Raw genomic sequence first — 18,396 nt, 5'->3', positions numbered from 1 at the left:
ACCAGATGTATTTACTTTTGGTTTTTCAAGACAGGGTTTCTCTGTGTAATCTTGGCTATCCTGGACTTGCTTTGTAAACTGGGCTGGCCATGAATGTAGTCCTTGCTGTCCTGGATTCACTTTGTAGACCAAGCTGGCCTTAGACTCACAGTGATCCACCTGCCTCTGCCTCCCTGGGTGCTGGGATTAAAGGCATGTGCCACCATGCCTGGCTCTAATGCCAGATTTTAGAGAGATGCAACAAAGCATAACTGACAGGGTAGTCAGAGGCTGGAAGCAATTCTGGGGTACATCACGATATAGACCTTGCAAATACTGGATCACCTCCAGAGATCTCTCATGTCTACTGAACTTCCCCAAATCAATGGTTCCTGACAGCATGTCAGAGGCTAGAAGCAGTTTGGGGGTGCATTGTGGTATAAGACCTTGCAAACACCAGATCACCTCCTAGACAGCCCACATGCCTAGTAAGCTCCCTTAACAGGGTGACTCTTTGCATTCCAAAATTGTGGTGTGCTTAAGTATGGCTAAAATAAGCCAAGTGATGTCAGACTCCAAGAAGTTTGGCCCAGCACTGGCTAAGTTGGGCTGAGTCGAGTGTCATTCTTACCTCACCTGGACCATTTTCCTGCCAGCTGTGACACTTGCAGGGACTCCCACAATGATAAAATATCATGTTCTGTGATTGTATAATTACATATCATATATTATTAATAATATCATAATGTATAAATGGTATATAATTTTATGTACATGAACATGTTTTATATGATATCACAACACTATATGTACTATAATATTTATTGGAAAAGTATATGAATTGGTAAACTTGAATTGCAAGGTCATAATATTTACTATGTTAGCAACTTAAATTCTCTATTTTTAATTCTTAGGTATAAATAAATGTTTTGTGTTTTACAGCCTGGAAAGGAAATTTATCCTAGAGACGAAAATGGCAAATGGTTATACCATAAATCAAATCTGTGTGCCACTTGGGAGGTGAGTTCACATGGGCATCTATTGTAAAGGGTGGATAGCTATTGAGAAAGGCCTGCATTTTAACCTATGGCCCCTATGATTCCTGCGCAAGCCTTGACAGCTGACCCTTTACATTTAATAGCAAGTTACAGAATTTCTATCCACACGTACAGATATATGAAGTCTCCCCCTGTAGGTATCCAATAAGTCCTAATTTTAGTCTTGAAATTATGTGTGTGCTTGTACACTTATACCATGGAGGTCAAAGCATACCTTGTGGGGCCATATGGGGCCTGGAGATTGAATTCAGGTCATCAGACTCGGCAGCAAGCACATTTATCCACTGTGCCATGTCAGCCAGCCTTGGTGGTGAAGAATTCTTAATTTTTCCGTATTGAAGATAGCAGTTCCCAAGAATGTAAAAAGAAATACAGAGAACATGTTCTACTAAAATAGTACTTTAAAACATAAATGAGATAACTCACTAGCTTAAAATTGAGTTTTAAAAATTAATGTGACGTCTAAAAGAAAATGAATTCACAGTAGTCCATGTAAAGCTAAAAATGATTCCACTTCCATTTCTAGACTATCTACTGGCTCTTTCCATGGAAGTACAAGAGTGGAAAGGTCAGAAATATGAGAACACTGCTGTGTATATGTGCAGGGTAGGGATATCCCGTGCTAGTCTGTGGTGGGTAGCACAGAAGGTTTATTCTGACACAGTTTACCTCTCCCTGGGCTCACCTCCACCTGCCAAGGAAACAAGGATGAGTGTGAAGCTCTAGTTCCTCCTGGGGGTAACGGCTGAGGGTCTGAGGCACAGAAGTGTCTAGAATGGTTAGAAGAGGGTTTTCTGATAGCCAGGGCCTGTATCCAAGAGGTCATGCACTTGCTTTATTGTTGTGGTGAACTTGGGACCTGATACTCCCTTCTGCCCCGGCCTGCGGGGGTTCAACTAAAACTCCGGGATGGAGTTCACCTGTTGAAAATGCAAGACACAAAGAAGGAGAGCAAGTCTGATTGATCAAGCTCTCAAAGTTTATTAGTCGGGCAGCAGCTTTTATAAGTCAGAAGGCAGGGAAGAATATTGCTATAGTGACCAAACTGCAGGCCTTTCTCAAAACATAGGGAATTCCAGGCAGGGTCATAACATCCTGCCACACAGGGCATCTGGCTCTGTTTTCATCTAGCTTTAGTCTAACTGTTGACTCACAACAGGGTCGCTCCATCCCTATCTGTCCTTAACTGCTGACTCACAACAGGGTCGCTCTATCCATCTCTGTCTTTAGTCTAATTGCTGACTCACAACAGGATCAGCTAGTTTCTGGTGAAAGGTAAGCTTGGGGAAAGACAGAGACTTAAAGGTGCAGACTTGGACAAGATGGCTGAGCATTGGCCATATGGCCTATCGTTCCTAATACCCTTCTAAAGGGCCTGCTTGGAAAAATAAAGGAGCAAGCCATTTGCTTCAGAAGAAGCATATCTTAATTATATATCCCAGCGTAAACAGAACAAGAAACTTTGTAATAAAAGACATTAAAAAGCAATAATCAGCTACACAGATAAAAAGCAACGACAACGAAAAACAAAAGCACTTAGGCAAACAAGCAAAAATACTAACAAGGAAACACTTAAAAACACATGGGAAGTGATATTAGAAATAGTCAAAAATTAGAAAAGATATAGTACTTAAGAATCAGAATGAGGAAATGTCCTAGTATGAAGAAGAGAAAACAAAACAAAACAGAAGCCACTTGAACATGAAAGGAAAAGCTAAGCAATAGAAAGAGTAAAATTAGAATCCCAGAGAAGACAGCGGTATCTAGAGACGGAAAGATACTGAGCCGGTCATAGAGTACAGAAAAGGAAGAAAGAAACCCATGCCTGCCCGGTGCTGGGAATAGGGCCCTGGGGCCTGAAGAAAACAACCACACAATCCAAGATAGTTCAGCAATGCAGAAAAGGTTCCTCCTGCAGATAGGTGTACAGGTACTAAAGCAAGTAAGGAATCACATCAGCTTTAGTCCTAACCCGCAGGGTCCCGGGCCTCATCTGATGGACACAGTCAGGCCCAGCCTTACACTCTTATACAATTGGCTGACTTAAAAGCCAATGAGCAGTTGAGAAGCATAACCCAGACTTACACAGAATGTAAACTTGAACATATATGTAGATTTCTGGAAAATTATGACCTGAGAAGAGATTTTTTTTTTCTTTTTTGCTAAATGGTATTTTTTTTTTTAGAGTTGTCTTAAAATGGTGTTTCCCTGGTCTTATTTAACCCTCTAATGGAAAAGACAGCACATTTCTTTCAAGTTTTCTGCAATAGTTATAATGAGGTCTCAGAATACTAAGGAGAAATACTAGGTGGGAAAAAAAAACCTTAAACCTTCCAGAATATAGTAAATACAACAGTAAAAAGGAATAACGGAGAATAAAAAAAAGTAAATAATTGAAAAAGAAGAGAGGGAAAGAAGGGAAACAAAAACTTAAACCTTCCAGAATATAGTAAATACAATAGTAAAAGGACAAAGGGAGAATAAAGATAAAAAGTAAATAGCTAAAAAAGAAGGCAGGGAAAGAAGGGAACAAATGATGGAAAAGAGAAAATGAATACCCATTTGGAAGACTTAGTGATGTCAATAACCGTAGAATATGTGCATTGTAAGTGTCTCAGTGAAAAGGTACAGCTTGCCAAAATGCAGGAAACCAAGTCCCACTATGCGTGCATGTGTGCATGAAGCACAATTTTAAATAAAAGACAGAAGCACTTTGATTTAAAAAAAAAAAAAAAAAACAACCTATAGAAAAAATATACCAGGTTAGTCTTCCCTTTTTTTTTTTTTTTTTTGGTTTTTAGAGACAGGGTCTCTCTGTATTAGCCTAGGCTGTCCTGGACTTGCTTTGTAGACCAGGCTTGCCTCGAACTCACAGCAATCCACCTGCCTCTGCCTCCCGAGTGCTGGGATTAAAGGCGTGTGCCACCACACCTGACCAGGTTAGTCTTAATTCAAAGAAACCTGGGGGTGCTGTTAAAGCTCCTAGAAAGATGTTTGGGCATGAAGCCTACACTCACAACAGAACAGAGAACGTGAGCAGTCCATGTTTATAAGTCAAGATTTCAAAACCATCTTACTACTTAAGATAATAACTACACATAAATTCTGTGAGATTTATGAAATTCATGTATGTTCAACCTCTTGACATAATATGCTCTCACAGGACACTCCACCAAAATGCAGGAGAGGCACTGGGGAGGGGGCTCAGAGGTTAAGAGAGCTGCTTCCTCTTATTGAGGACCCAGGTCTCGGTTGCAGCCTCCTCAGGGCACCTAACACCTGTCTCCAATTCTAGTAGATCTGATGCCCCCTTCTGGGCTTTGTGGGTACTGCACATGTGATGATGATACATAACTTGCAGGCAAAATACTCATATTCATAAATAAAAATGAGTAAATCTAAAACAAAATAAAACAAACCTTGAAACAGAATGCCAGTTTCTTAGTACCTACAAAAAAATGTGACCCAATGACCTGCTTTCTCATCCACAAAACATCTCTAAGGCTTTAAATATTCCACTTATGCAAAGTGTGTGGTCTTATTAAGCTGGAATTAAATCTGAAACTAAGAATCAAAAGATATCTGAGAAAGCATCAAATATTTAAAAACAGAGAAACACATATCAATAATTCATAGGACAAAAAGGAAATAAAACCAACTACACGCAATCCATATGCTATCCTCACACAATTAGAATTGAATCTTTAAAAAAACAATATTAAATATTTAGTTAGAAGTTTGATAAAATATGCATAAGCTTTCAACGCTGAAAACTATAATGCATAACTAAATAAATCAAAGATCTAAATGAATGGAGAAATACACCACATCTCTTAATATTCAATATGTTATGATGTTAATTCTCACCAGACTTGCCCGAAGACTCAATATACAATCCTGGTTAAAACAAAACAAACAAAAAACACTCACTGAAATAAAATTTTTTTTAAAACTAATGCTAAAATTTATATGCAAATACAAATATTTGCAATGCTTTCAAAGAACTTTGAAAAAAAAAGAAAGGAAGGAAACATAATGAGGAAACATTGTATACATGTATGAAAATTTCAATTACTTTCTAAGGATTTTTCCTTGTTTTTATGTGAGCATATGCCATCCGTGGAGGCCTATGGAGGCCAGCAGAGCGCTGGAGTTACAAGCAGCTGTGAGCTGTGTGACATGGCTGCTGGACAGTGAACTTGGGCCCTCTAGGAACCATCTCTCCAGACCCATCAAAAAATAAATTTAAAAATACTAATTAACCCCTACTTAGATCTAGCCAATGGGCAGGACATGCTCCACAGTTGAGTGGAGAGTGGGGGACTGGCTTTCACATGACTTTGGTGTCCCATATTTGACCACGTCCTCTGGATGGGGAGGCCTGGTGGCACTCAGAGGAAGGATAGCAGGCTACCAAGAAGAGACTTGATACCTTATGAGCATATACAGGGGGAGGAGGTCCCCCTCAGTCACAGTCATAGGGGAGGGGAGTAGGGGGAAAGCAGGATGGAGGGAGGAATGGGAGGATACAAGGGATGGGATAACAATTGAGATGTAATATGGATAAATTAATAAAATATTTTTAAGAAGAAAATATAATAAAAATAATTAATTAAAAAAGAAGTTGAAAGAGTTAGAATAAATTTAAGAATTGTTACATTGTTACAGAGATTATACAACACAGCACCTGAATCAGTGGAACAGTGCAGGGAAACTGAAATAGATTTATAGAATAGGATGTCAAGATTGCAAAAGGAAGGCCAGGGCAAGTCAGTGTCCGGAAGATTGTCTTTTCAGTGGTAAGCTGAAACTAGCTCACACCAGTTTGCAAAACTTGACTCTGTGAATCTCTTTCTAGCATCCACGGTCAGGGATGTCACTCTGCTAGCTTGAATACAGCTTAATGATAAAGTGACAGCACAGGAATTGACAAATCCCATAAATCGGGCTGTTTTTGTTTTCCCTGCCCTGGATAGCTGCATGTTAAATAAATATTTATCAGCACTCCACTGAAGGTGTTTATATAAATGAATAGTGTAAATGATTCTTACTAGCATGGGCATATATTGGAATCTACCAAAATGCATTTTCTGTTCTTTTGATTTTTATACTATGTATCTATTTGGGGGTGGGGGTGGGGTGGGGGTGCACATGCACATGTTCATGCTTGCCTCCTGAGAATGTCTTTGTTGACTGTTGGTGTTTACCCTACAGGCACTGGAAGCTTGCAAAGATGCTGGCTTGGTGAAATCCCTTGGGGTGTCTAATTTTAACCGCAGGCAGCTGGAGCTCATCCTGAACAAGCCAGGACTCAAGTACAAGCCAGTCACCAACCAGGTAGGGCAGAGTGGCTTTCACTGTGTTGAGAGGAGGTACCCAGTAGAGTTTTTAAATGATAACAAGGCTTCTAGATTTTAGAGCAGGAAGTCTTCCTGGTGCTCCACAGAAATCATAGCTTAAGACTCTAGGCTAATCTTCTTTCAATTCACGTATCTTAAGAGAAAGGGCCCAATACAAGGCCAGCCTGGGTTACGCAGAAAGTTAGGTGCCAGTCCAAGCTGTATAGTCCAAGGCTTGCCTTGATGCTATAGAGTGAGACCTTGTCTCAAAAAAGGCATGGCAGGCACATCTGGAGAAGGGTAAGTTTGAGGCCAGCCTGGGCTGCAAAGCAGGAGTGTGTCTCAGCCGGGCGTGGTGGTGCACGCCTTTAATCCCAGCACTCAGGAGGCAGAGGCAGGTAGAGCGCTGTGTCTATAAAGAGAGTTCCAGGACAACCAAAGCTATTACACAGAGAAACCCTGTCTCAAAAAGCAAAAAACAAAACAAAACAAAAAAGAGTGATCTCAAAAAAACAAAACAAGCCATTTTGAAAGTTCAAATCTAGGCAAATGTAAAAAAATGTAAAAATGTAAAAAAAAATTTTTTTTGAAGAAGAAAAGTAATAAGAAGGAAATGAGATTTGCCAAATCAAGACATAATATAGAACATTTAAAATAATACAAGGCTCAGGAAACTGAGGTAGTAGGGTTCCTTCAGGCCAGGAGTTTGAGACCAGCAAATATCAGTACCCTATCTCAAAAACTGAATAATATATAAAGGGTGGAGTGTGAACCAAGATGAAAATTAATAAAAGAAAACAAATACTTAAAGGCTGGAAAAGGTATACTAAAAAAAAAAACTACCTTAAAAATTAAACAACACAAACTAGTAGCAAAGGCGCGAATCTTTCAATGGTCTGAGAAAAATGGTTAGCTCTTTAGAAACAACCAGAGCTTTTCCTGGTTGTTAAAAGGCAGAAATCTTTTGTAAATACAAGAGAAGAATTTAGTTTTCTGGAACAATGGATACAAAAGTAAGCCATGGAAGAATTATAAAGAAAACTTGGGGGCTAGAGGGATGGCTCAGAGGTTAAGAACACTGCTTTTCCAAAGGTCATGAGTTCAATTCCCAGCAACTACATGATGATGGTTATCTATAATGAGATTATAATGATTTTATATATATATGTGATTATGTATATAATGATTATAGTTATCTATAATGAGATCATGAGATCTGGTGCCCTCTTCTGGTGTGCAGGTGTACATGCAGGAAGAACACTGTATACATAATAAATAAATAAATAAATCTTAAAAAAAAAAAGAAAACAAAAACTTGGATGAACGTAAAAACACTGGAAGGAGAAGTGGGATGTAGCCGAGCAGTAGCATGCTCATCCAGCCTGCCCAAGGCCCTGGGTTAAGTCTCTAGAACTGAGGGTGAAAAAAACAGCTAGAATCAAAGAGCAAACAAAAACAGAAGCTGAAAAATTTAAATATTATATCACTTTTTTAATATTTTCAAATATTAAAAAATCCATATATTTGCGAATTAAAAGAAGAATACAAATGAATCAAAATACTTGATGGGGGGAAAGAGGCCTCTAATACTTAACAGAAAATTAACAAAGCAAACAGATGAGAATTCACAGAAAACTACTCCCAAGAATGTTAAAGTTAGAGGAAATGTTCAGTTCCCCGTCAGAGAAGGCTTATTTTAAATGTGATTTTTCTATTGCATGCAAACACATTGGTGTCAGACTTGTAGAGGACCCGGGTTTAGTTGCCAGCACCCACACAGCAGCTCACAGCCATGTGTAATTCCAGTTCTAGAGAGTCCAACACTGCCTACTGGCCTCCGCAGGCAGTGCACACATGTGGCACACTCACAAGCATGCAGGCAAAATGTTCATACACATAAAATAAAAATAACATAAATCCTTTAAAAAAAAAAAAAACCTATCACACTTAGCCAGGCGTGGTGCCGCACACCTTTAATCCCAGCACTCAGGAGGCAGAGACAAGCAGATCAATGTGAGTTCGAAGACAGCCTGGTCTACAAAGCAAGTCCAGGTCAGCCAAGGCTACACAGAGAAACCCTGTCTCAAAAAACAAAATACAAAACAAAACAAAACAACAACAACAAAAACAAAAAATGATCATACTTTTATTTCATGTGTTTTACAATGTCCCTCTCCATAAGGGATAGCTTATCAATAAGAGCGTGTTGGTTCAGCCTTTCTGGGTAACTATTTATACTTGTGGTTTTTAAATTCTTCAATTGCTTTATTATTATTATTATTATTATTATTATTATTATTATTATTATTAGTGTGTGTGTGTGTATGTGACACGTGGCATGTGTGGAGGTCAGAGGACAACTTGCAGAAGTTGGTTCTATCCTTTTACCATGGGGGTTGAACTGAGGTCACAAGACTTGGTGACACGAGCCTTTACCACTGTGCCATTGCAGCAGCCCCTGAATAGCTCTTTGAAAGCTATGTGAAATTGCATTTGATTGTGGGCATTCCTCTTATTCTCTGCTTTCTAATGCAACTCTCTATTATGACCACACAGGTGGAATGCCACCCATATTTCACCCAACCAAAACTCTTGAAATTTTGCCAGCAGCATGACATTGTTATTGTTGCATATAGCCCCTTAGGGACCTGTCGGAACCCACTGTGGTAAGTAATACCGCATTCTCCTCAAGAATTGTCTCCTATGTGGCTGGGGCGCAAAACCAGTGCGAATTAGTTGAGTGGGAGGACTCTGTTTGCCTGTGGGATTTTTTTCAAAAAAAAAATGGCCTTTCAAGTCAAGATCCCCATAAACAAATAAGAACTGGTGACACCTTCCTTAGTGAGGGGTTCACTTGTTAATTACATTAAATGTATGGCATTTCCTGTTGCTGCCTGATATGTAAGAAATGCTCAGGGGATGCTGAAGCACTCACTATTGGGCAGAGTTTCTGCCACCGTGTTCTGAGAGCTTCTAAGCTGTTGCATTTGGTACACACTGGCAATGGCTTTGATGGAACCCAGTGAGCTTTAGGAAAATGTCTACCCTGATTGCAAGAGCTGAGCTACTTTCCTCTATTCCAGTCCTTTTGCCTTTCTACTGTAGACCAAGCTCTCTGTAAGACTCTCCCCGCCACGCACGCACACACACACGAAGAGAGGGGTGTGTGTGTGTAAGCACACGTGTGTATGTATGTATATACATATATATTATTTGCCCTCTGAATCAGCCCCACCCACCTGCCTCTCTTTGTCTTCTATGCTACATGCAACTTTTTGTTCCATGATTTACATTCAGAGAAATTAACCGTAGGTGACTTGAGTGTCCTGGCAGCAGTGACCAAGTGAATGAGGACACCAGCAGGGTGATTGGTGAACCCCTGCCTCTCATCTACAGATGACATGTGTTTTTCTTTTCTCCACACCCCCAAGGGTGAATATGTCTCCTCCACCTCTGTTAAAGGACAAGCTCTTAACCTCACTGGGGAAAAAGTACAACAAATCAGAAGCTCAAATTGGGTTGCGTTTCAACATCCAGCGAGGGGTGGTTGTCATTCCTAAAAGCTTTACTCCTGAAAGGATCAAAGAAAACTTTCAGGTGAGAGAATTACCTTTGGAAATGTGGAGTGATGGCGGTGTCTGCTGTCTTGCTCCTGGAGAGTGTTCTTGGGTGTTGTGATGACCCACTTCTAGCAGCTCCTGACATCCTCCGTCCCAGGCATCTCCCTTCTGCGCTTTTATATTTTGCTAACAATTAGGTTTTCTGTGTACAAGAATCAGATGTCCCGTAACAACAAAGTACAAAAGCTAGGAAAAAATAACAACTGGCTAGCGAGCTGGTTCAAAGGGTAAAGGCACTGGTTGGCAGAATTTCCATCACTTATAAAAGAACTCATAGGAGCCAGACATGGTAACGCACACCGTTAGTCCCAGTGCTCCAAAGACAGACGCAAGGCCAACCTCGACTACACAGAGTGAGTTCCAGGACAGCCCGGTCTACATAGAGAAACCCTGACTCAAAAAAAAAAAAAAAAAAAAAAAAAAAAAAAAAACCCAGAACAAAACAAGCAAAAATCTAATTTCCAGAGGCCACAGGGTAGAAGGAAAGAATCAATTCCTGCAAGTTATCCTTTGACTTCCATTTGTGTACCCACATGCGTGCATGCATGCATCCATGCATACACACACTAAATACATAAATGTGAGAGAGAAAATAATTGTAATAAAACCTAAAAAGAGTCCTAAATGGCAATAGAAGCCGAAATAGTGGCGCACACCTGTGATCCCAACACTCAGGAGGCTGAAGCAGGAAGATTGTGAGGCAGAGGCCAGCCTGAGATGCCTAGCAAGTTCCAGACAAGCTTGAGCTGCAAAGCAAGACCTTGTCTCAAAAAAACCCACGAATAATAATAATTATTAATACAATTGTTATATTATAATGTATTGTGTAACATAATAATCATATATCATAATATAGAATACATTGTTATATATTAGTATATAACATATTATTAATATATAACAATAAATTATTATTGGATAAAAAGAATAAGCAAATTTATTCTCTTATTTAAATTCTTCTCTTATATATTATACCCTGACAGCAGTTTCCCTCTCCTACCCCTTTCTCCCCACACCTTCTCCCTCCCTCACCCTCTTCTCCTCAGAGAAGAGCAGACCTCCCAGGGACATCTAACAAACATGGTATAACAAGCTACAATACGACCAGGCTCACACCATCACATCAAGGCTGTACAAGGAAGCCCAGTAGGAGGAAAAAGGTCCTGCAAATAGGCCCAAAAAAAGTTGGGGACAGCCCCTGCTCCCAATTTTAGGATTCCCACAAGAGCACCAAGCTACTCAGCTGTAATATATGTGCAGAGGACCTGGGTCAGACGCCTACAGCACTCCGATCTCTGCAAGTTCCCCTGAGTCCTGCGCAGTTGACTCTGCGAAGCATGTTCTCCTGATGTGTCCTGACCCCTCTGGTTCCTCCAATCCTTCCCCTCCCTCCTCCAAAGGACTCCCTAGCTCTGCTTAATGTTTGGCTGTGGGGCTCTGCGTCTGCTCCCATCATTGCTGGATGAAGTCCCAGGATGGGAAAAGATCTTCACTAACTCTATCTCTGACAGAGGGCTAACACCCAAAATGTATAAAGAGCTCAAGAAACTAGACATCAACAAACCAAACAACCCAATTTTAAAAACCAGATATAGACCTAAACAGAGAATTCACAACAGAAAAATCTCAAATGGCCAAGAAACACTTAGATATGTTCAACATCCTTAGCCACTAGAGAAACACAAATCAAAAGAATAAAACAAATTTAAGGACTAGGAAATAGTTTTTTCAGTGTATAAGGCAATAGTCCATATTTTAAAAACTAATGTTTTACATGAAACATAAGAATTCTTCACACGTGGAACATTAGATTTTTTTTTTAAGTGCATACTGCTCATTGATTCTGAATGGTTCTAAGCAGAATTGCTTCCAAGACAAAGGTGAGGGAAGAAGGTCAAGCTGTCTCCCCATCCCCCCCTTTGCTACCCCCCACTGTCCCCCCCACAGGAGCCCAGCTCTCTCAGACACTCACAGAGATGCTGCGTCTCACTACTGTCTCCACTCCTTCTTCATAAATAGTCTCTCCTCTGTTCCCACTATTTCAGATCTTTGACTTTTCTCTCACTGAAGAAGAGATGAAGGACATCGAAGCCTTGAACAAGAATGTCCGCTTTGTGCAGTTGCTCATGTAAGTGTCCTGGGATCACTAATCAGGTAGTGCTTGCCACGTGGTGCCAGTTAGGCTCCTGCGAACCATCAGCTGTGCCCATAGGAACACCAAGGTGAGGGATGAGCACTGGGTTCTGAATATCAGACATGCCTGGGTGAACAGATGACACTTAGGGAAACAGAGACACAGAGGCAAGGACAATTAACTGTCCATGCTACACCTGCTACAGCAAAAAAAAAAAAAAAAAAAAAAAAAAAAAAAAAAAAAAACCTCTGAAATAACACCATTTGCTTCTAACTAAATATCAAAGAAATATCAAAATTGAAGGAAATTCATTTTTTTAAAAAATCTGCTTGTGTAGTAGTAAAAATAATATCAGGTTGAGAACCATGAACCTAAAGTTTTAGTCAAATACTTTCTTGCCTGTAAGATTTAGAACTTTGGGTCTGGGGAGATAGCCCAGTGGTTAAGAGCACTTGCTGCTCTTTCGAAGACCTGAGTTCAGTTCCCAGCACCCATATCAGGCAGCTCACAACCACCAATAACTCCAGCTCCAAGGGGTCCAAACCCCTCCCTTGGCCAGCAAAGACACCTACATCCACTGGGTACACATAAATTCACACCCACACACATACACAAAACCAAAACTAAGTAAATAAACTGAGCATGGTGGTACATACCTAAAATCCCAGCCTTTAGGAGGCAGAAGCAGGTGGGTCTCTGTGAGTTCAAGGTTAGCCTGGTCTACCTAGTGAACAGCCAGAACTACTTACTGAAGGTCCTGTTTTCAAAAGTAAATACATAAGTTAAAAAAAAAAAAAGGCTGGAGAGATGGATCAGAGGCTAAGAACACTGGTTATTCTTCCAGAAGACCTGGGTTCAATTCTCAGGACCTACATGGTGGCTTATAATCATCTTTGTCTCCAGTTCTCAGGACTCTGACACTCTCTTCAGGCTTCATCGGGTACTAGGCATGTATGTGGTACATGAAGCCAAAACACCTATACACATAAAAATAATAAGATAAATCTTTTAAATAATTTAGAGTTTCAAGCCTCACCTATTAGCTATCTTTTCTATGAGACTTTTCCACACTGTATATATGGATGTTGTCAAGCTCAGCCAAGGCACTGAAGTAGCCTCTGTTCCCTAAACATTGCAGGTCTTTGATATTAAAGCTAGTGTGACGTATATGCAGATAGCCAATCTGTGTTTGGTACGTACAGACTTTGTTGTTGTTCATCATTTCCCATTACTCTTTTTGTTTTCTCAAATCATGTTGTCCACAACTTTGTTTGGTCCTCTCTTTAAGCAAGGAGTTGCACAGCACCCATTAAGATAATGCATAGAGTTGGACCACGATTTATCTCACTACCTTTCATGAGTTAGAAAGTATGTTGGGCAGAGTAGTATTGATTTTTTAAAATTACTGTTAAAAAGCAGCTCCTTAATGTGAATTTTCCAGGGAGAATACTGCTTGGCATTAAAACATACCACCCAGTTTAGGATCACATGAGAAAGTGGAGGCATACATAATGTCATGCTGGAAACTAAGCCATAAGTTAATCAATAGTTTTTGAAGATATGTTATTTCTACCGAAAAATATCATTCAATTAAGAGGAAATAATAGGGATTGAATCTGCCGTTCTATTGATTTTCTTTTACTATAACACTATTTCATTTACATTTGAAATACTACCAATTTTAATACTAGAGAAAAATGACTCATTCTTGCAGAAAACAACTAGAAAATCAACAAAGTGATACAAAGATTAGGCTCCATTCATTTTTTTTTCAACCTGTATCTTTGAAAGGTACTGAATTGTAACTCTTCTCTGATGCTGTTTTGTTGACCTCTGACACTGTTTGGCATATCTTTTTGTAGTATTTGCAGAGGGCTAAATCTTGGCTATGATCCATGATCAAAATATACACACTCCAGACTGTTGTAGACACTCTCACCTTTATTAATTAAAAAGCAGGATCATCATCATCATCATCATCATGTTTATTATTATAAACAATACAAAATAGGGTCATCATTGTCATTATCACAAACAGTAACACTTTGAATGCAAGCACAGGCAGGCAAGACTCTTGTCCTGTTTTGTTCTGATGATGTAGCTGTAACCAGCCTTTCCATATCTACAATGTGCGTGCCCACATCGTGGAAAGGTGCTGCTTAAGGAGAGATGAGAAGGAAATACAGGGAAACAAACGGCAAGCGACAACAAGTAACACAGGGAGAGAATGACCCAACTGTGCCACCATTAGAGCAAACTGTCTTCCTCTTGGGGGGCGTGTCTTGGCAGGTGGAGCGACCACCCTGAATACCCATTCCATGATGAATACTGAACATGGAAAGTTCTTCTACAGAGAAACATTTTCGAGACATTAATCACTTAAAGATGTGATCACCGTGAATCATTTTGTTCCACTGTTAATGTTAATGATGCTGTTCTCTGGAAAATATTTTACTTGAAGGAATTAATAAAGTATGATGATTTGTCCCACCACATGATCTCCATTCTGTTTCTAAGGTAGGGGGAAGCATCTTCATCAAAGTACATTGAAAGGGCCAGAGGTTGAGCTTTGAGAAGAGAAGAAAGACAAAGGTACAGAATGAGAAATATGCATCCTGTTGTCAGAGCCCTTTAGGGTTCCTCATGAGGGGCCACGTGGACCCAGGGCTAGGCTGGATGTCTTTGTCAAACCATTTCTAAGAAGTAGATACTTTAAAAAAGAGCCTGTCTTTTGCCAGGGGACATGTTCCTGAATCAAAAAAGGGTACGTTCTGCCTCAACCATAGAGGAAACGGAGGAACAAGAGCTGGAGACAGAAGATAGGGAAGTCAGGAAAGAAGAATAGTCTGACAGGAACCTCTGTAAGTCAATTCTTGTCCTGTGTCATCTACTACACTATAACGTATGTCTCTCCCTGCCCTGCCCAAAGTTGATGTTGCACCCTCAACTTCTAGCACCTCAGAACAGGACATTATTTTTAAGAGGTTGTGATATCTATGAATAATGAAGATGATGTCAGACTGAAGAAAGATAACCCCTAATCTAAAATGACTGAAGTCCTGATTTTTTTTTTTTTTTAAAGAATAGACATCCGGACAACACACAGGGAGAAAGCCAGATGGGGATGAAGGTAGCAGCCAGGATGATGCTCCCACGAGTCAGGAGACACCAAACATTGCTACTACACATCTGAAACTAGGCAAGAGATTTTTTTTTTTCCTTCAGGAGGAATTGACCCTCAGCCCTATAAACACTTTGCTCTCTGACAACTAGCTTTGGGGATTCCAAAGCAACCAGTTTCCACAGTGTAAGCCATGCTGCTGCTGCTGATGATAGTTTGTTGTGGTCTCCCTACACACTAGCACCCCAGCATCTTTTTTGACCTGCCTACCTTGGCTATTATGAGAGACATCCATGATGCAGTGTCATCCATAATGACAGTGCCCTGGGAAAGGCTGCAAGGAGGACATGGAAAATGGCCCCACATTGTCAGTACTTTTGGTGTGTACATTTTTGGGCCATAATTATGAAGACAGATAAAGGTTGAATATACTTATATACCTAAGACCTGAGGCCCCTACCCCTGAGTTGTCCATCCACTGATCATGTCAAATCTGACACTAACTCTACATATATCCTGGGGCCCAAGTCCTTGAATATGAATGTTCCCTGAACGCATGACGCCTGCATACCAAATCCCCAAGTTTGCAAACGTCTTCTGCTCTAGCCTCTTACTTTTGTTCATGAGAAGCAGGATGTATAATGAGGTGACAGAGACAAAATAATAGATCGCCATGATTGCTGTACTCAGATCACGAGACCCCAGAAAACCACCAGGACTCGATACTGATGCAATACACATGAGGACCTTTGATTGACTCAGAGCCAGGCTCTGACCGGACTCCAACACAGTGACATCCAGAGAGAGCCTTGATCTCTGGGCTGAGGATAAATTTATAGGTTCCTATCCCTCCAAGCATCCCAAAGCAGGAGGGGTCCTAGCTTGGCAATCATCTATTGGTTGAATAACATAAAGAGGTCTAACGTCTAAAGTGACAAGCTACAGAAAAAGGTGCCAAGACAGCCCTGCTTTAGCTTTCTTTATCTTCTTTGTCCACTACCTTGTCCAGGGAAGTGTCTGGTTTCTTATTAACCTTATCTCCAGTGGGCAGGAAGGAATGTGGCTGTAAAACTGGGTCTCTTATCAATTCTATCTCTGGTGGGACCCCCCTCCCCCATCAGTCACTAGACAACGTTATCTCTAGTAGGGTTGCTCTTTGCAGCTGGCCAGATTATCTCCTATAGGCCTATTTCTTAACCTTTGCCCCAGTAACCCTGAAATCCAATTTTAGTTCTGGTATCTCATGATGAGGGCTTTCAGAGAAGCAGAGTTCTAGATTTTTGCATCCTGCTTCTGTCACTTCAGAGCCCCCGCACCACAAAAGTACAGCACTGAAAAGCAAGGTTCACCAGCTGCGTGCATAAATGGTAGAAAACAGTCAAAGCAAAACTCTTTAAAAGTTTAGCAGAATCATTCTCATATGAACACAACATGAAAACATACCAATGATTTCAATATCACATCCATGACAGAATCAGGCAAGCTGATGAGAAAACTACCATAAAGCTGGGCATAATGGCACAGACCAGTAGTCCCAGCTACTGGGGAGCCTGAGACAAAAGAAACACAAGTTCAAGGCCAGCCTGCAACTTAATGAGATTGTATCTTAACGTCAAAGATAAAAGCAGGGCTGGGATATCACTTAGTGCCTAATAGCATATGATAGAGTCATTCATGCATAAGAGAAAAGGGAGAAGGGCGGAAGGAACAGGAAAAGAAGTAAGGGAAATGGAAGTAATGAAAATTCTGGTTTCTTCATAAACTCAGTTATGCTTTGTAAATATATATATTTTTCAATCCCAAGTGTGGGATTTTAGTTTTGGCTTTAGTTTGTCCACAGCCGATAATTGTCTTGTATGGGGTGTGGTCTTTGCCAGCTGGTAAGGCCTACATCATGCAGCAAAAAGAGGGATGTGGCCTAGTACTCTGAGGAAGATAAAGAGGAGAATGCAGAGAGAGAGAGAGAGAGAGAGAGAGAGAGAGAGAGAGAGAGAGAGAGAGAGAGAGAAGGTGTAGCTGGTGGCATGTGGCTTGTAGCAGTTTAGATATACCAGACTGGAGTGGCAGAGGGAGAGAGACCTTTCAACACAGTGGCTCAGGGGAGACTGCTTGCTGCCTTTACTGTTGACTGAGATTGGTATTGCCTGCCCCCACCCCAAACTCAATTGACCCTAAACAGCCAGTGGAAGTAAAGGGGTCTGTGCCCCCTCTCCCCATTAACGTTCTTTCTCATACTCAGGGTTAAGGGGTTGGTGGAAGGGAGACAGAGGCATCAGTACCCCAAATAAAAGAGAGTTTAAAACCAAGCATCAACAAGTGGGTCAGTGTTCTCAAGAACTGCAAAGCCATGAGATCTCTGAGTTTACTTTTCCTACCAGATTTAATCACTTCTCCATGCATGAAGATCCTTCACCCTTTGCCAAATGATCACCGTGATCATCACCACCAGCTCATCAGTGAGAAGCCACTGTCCTCCCCAAGTGTAAGGCTTCTCTCGGGTGGCTGACTCAGGAGAAGTAGGATGCTCCTACAGCACACATCCCAAATCTGTCCTTTACCCACTCAAGATGACACTGGGAGAGCATTCTTGACAAGAATGTCATTGTATCTGGGCCATTGGGGACATTGGATACTTTATGGTAATAAGTGATGACGTGAGAACTTTCAACCACATGGTCTTAGTGTGTCCTACAGAGTCTGGATACAGATCAGGCTCAGCCATACTAGGGCTGCATGCCTAAGTGGCTGATTAGAACAAGAATTCTGGACCTCAACCCTCAGATGGATTTTCTTGGCTGGCAGTAGTGTGTATAAATTGTCATACATGATTGTTTAGGGCAATTAAGCACTATCTATGCAATCCCACTGGGAGAAAACAGTAGGAGCCTGTGGCTAATTTCCCACATAGATTCTGGCCTATGTTTCTTGTACCTTGGCTGGTTATAGCCTATACCCTTGCATTACATTATCATTAGCCATATCCACAAGTATGGCTGCTCTCCTCTGTTCTACGACTTACTGTAAGAGTCATTGAGTCTGAGGGTAGACCTAGGGGTCCCTTACCACAAATAGTTAACAGAACATCAGGTATACTACATGGGTATGACGGCCCATTCCTGTAATCCGAAGATTTGGGAGCCCAAGG

General features: G+C 40.8%; 1 protein-coding gene across 2 annotated transcripts in view; it reads left to right on the top strand.

Moving 5' to 3' along the window:
• AKR1D1 (aldo-keto reductase family 1 member D1) overlaps nt 1-14,509 on the top strand; it is a 38,806-nt gene extending 24,297 nt beyond the window's left edge. The window contains exons 4-9 of one of the 2 annotated variants that reach the window (XM_084787618.1): nt 922-999; nt 6,252-6,374; nt 8,933-9,042; nt 9,808-9,973; nt 12,042-12,124; nt 14,420-14,509. In XM_084787618.1, the coding sequence (XP_084643744.1) occupies nt 922-999; nt 6,252-6,374; nt 8,933-9,042; nt 9,808-9,973; nt 12,042-12,124; nt 14,420-14,462 (603 nt within the window). In that variant the 3' untranslated portion in view covers nt 14,463-14,509. The remainder of the gene's footprint in view (nt 1-921; nt 1,000-6,251; nt 6,375-8,932; nt 9,043-9,807; nt 9,974-12,041; nt 12,125-14,419) is intronic. The other variant, XM_084787619.1, reaches the window with a different exon arrangement.
• The last annotated feature ends 3,887 nt before the right edge of the window (nt 14,510-18,396 follow it).

This window comes from Acomys minous (assembly GCF_964271855.1).
Source record: "Acomys minous genome assembly, chromosome: 6".
NCBI classification, from domain to species: domain Eukaryota; kingdom Metazoa; phylum Chordata; class Mammalia; order Rodentia; family Muridae; genus Acomys; species Acomys minous.
The sequence above is the reverse complement of the archived record's forward strand: the minus strand, read 5'-3'. Positions and strand labels throughout refer to the sequence as shown.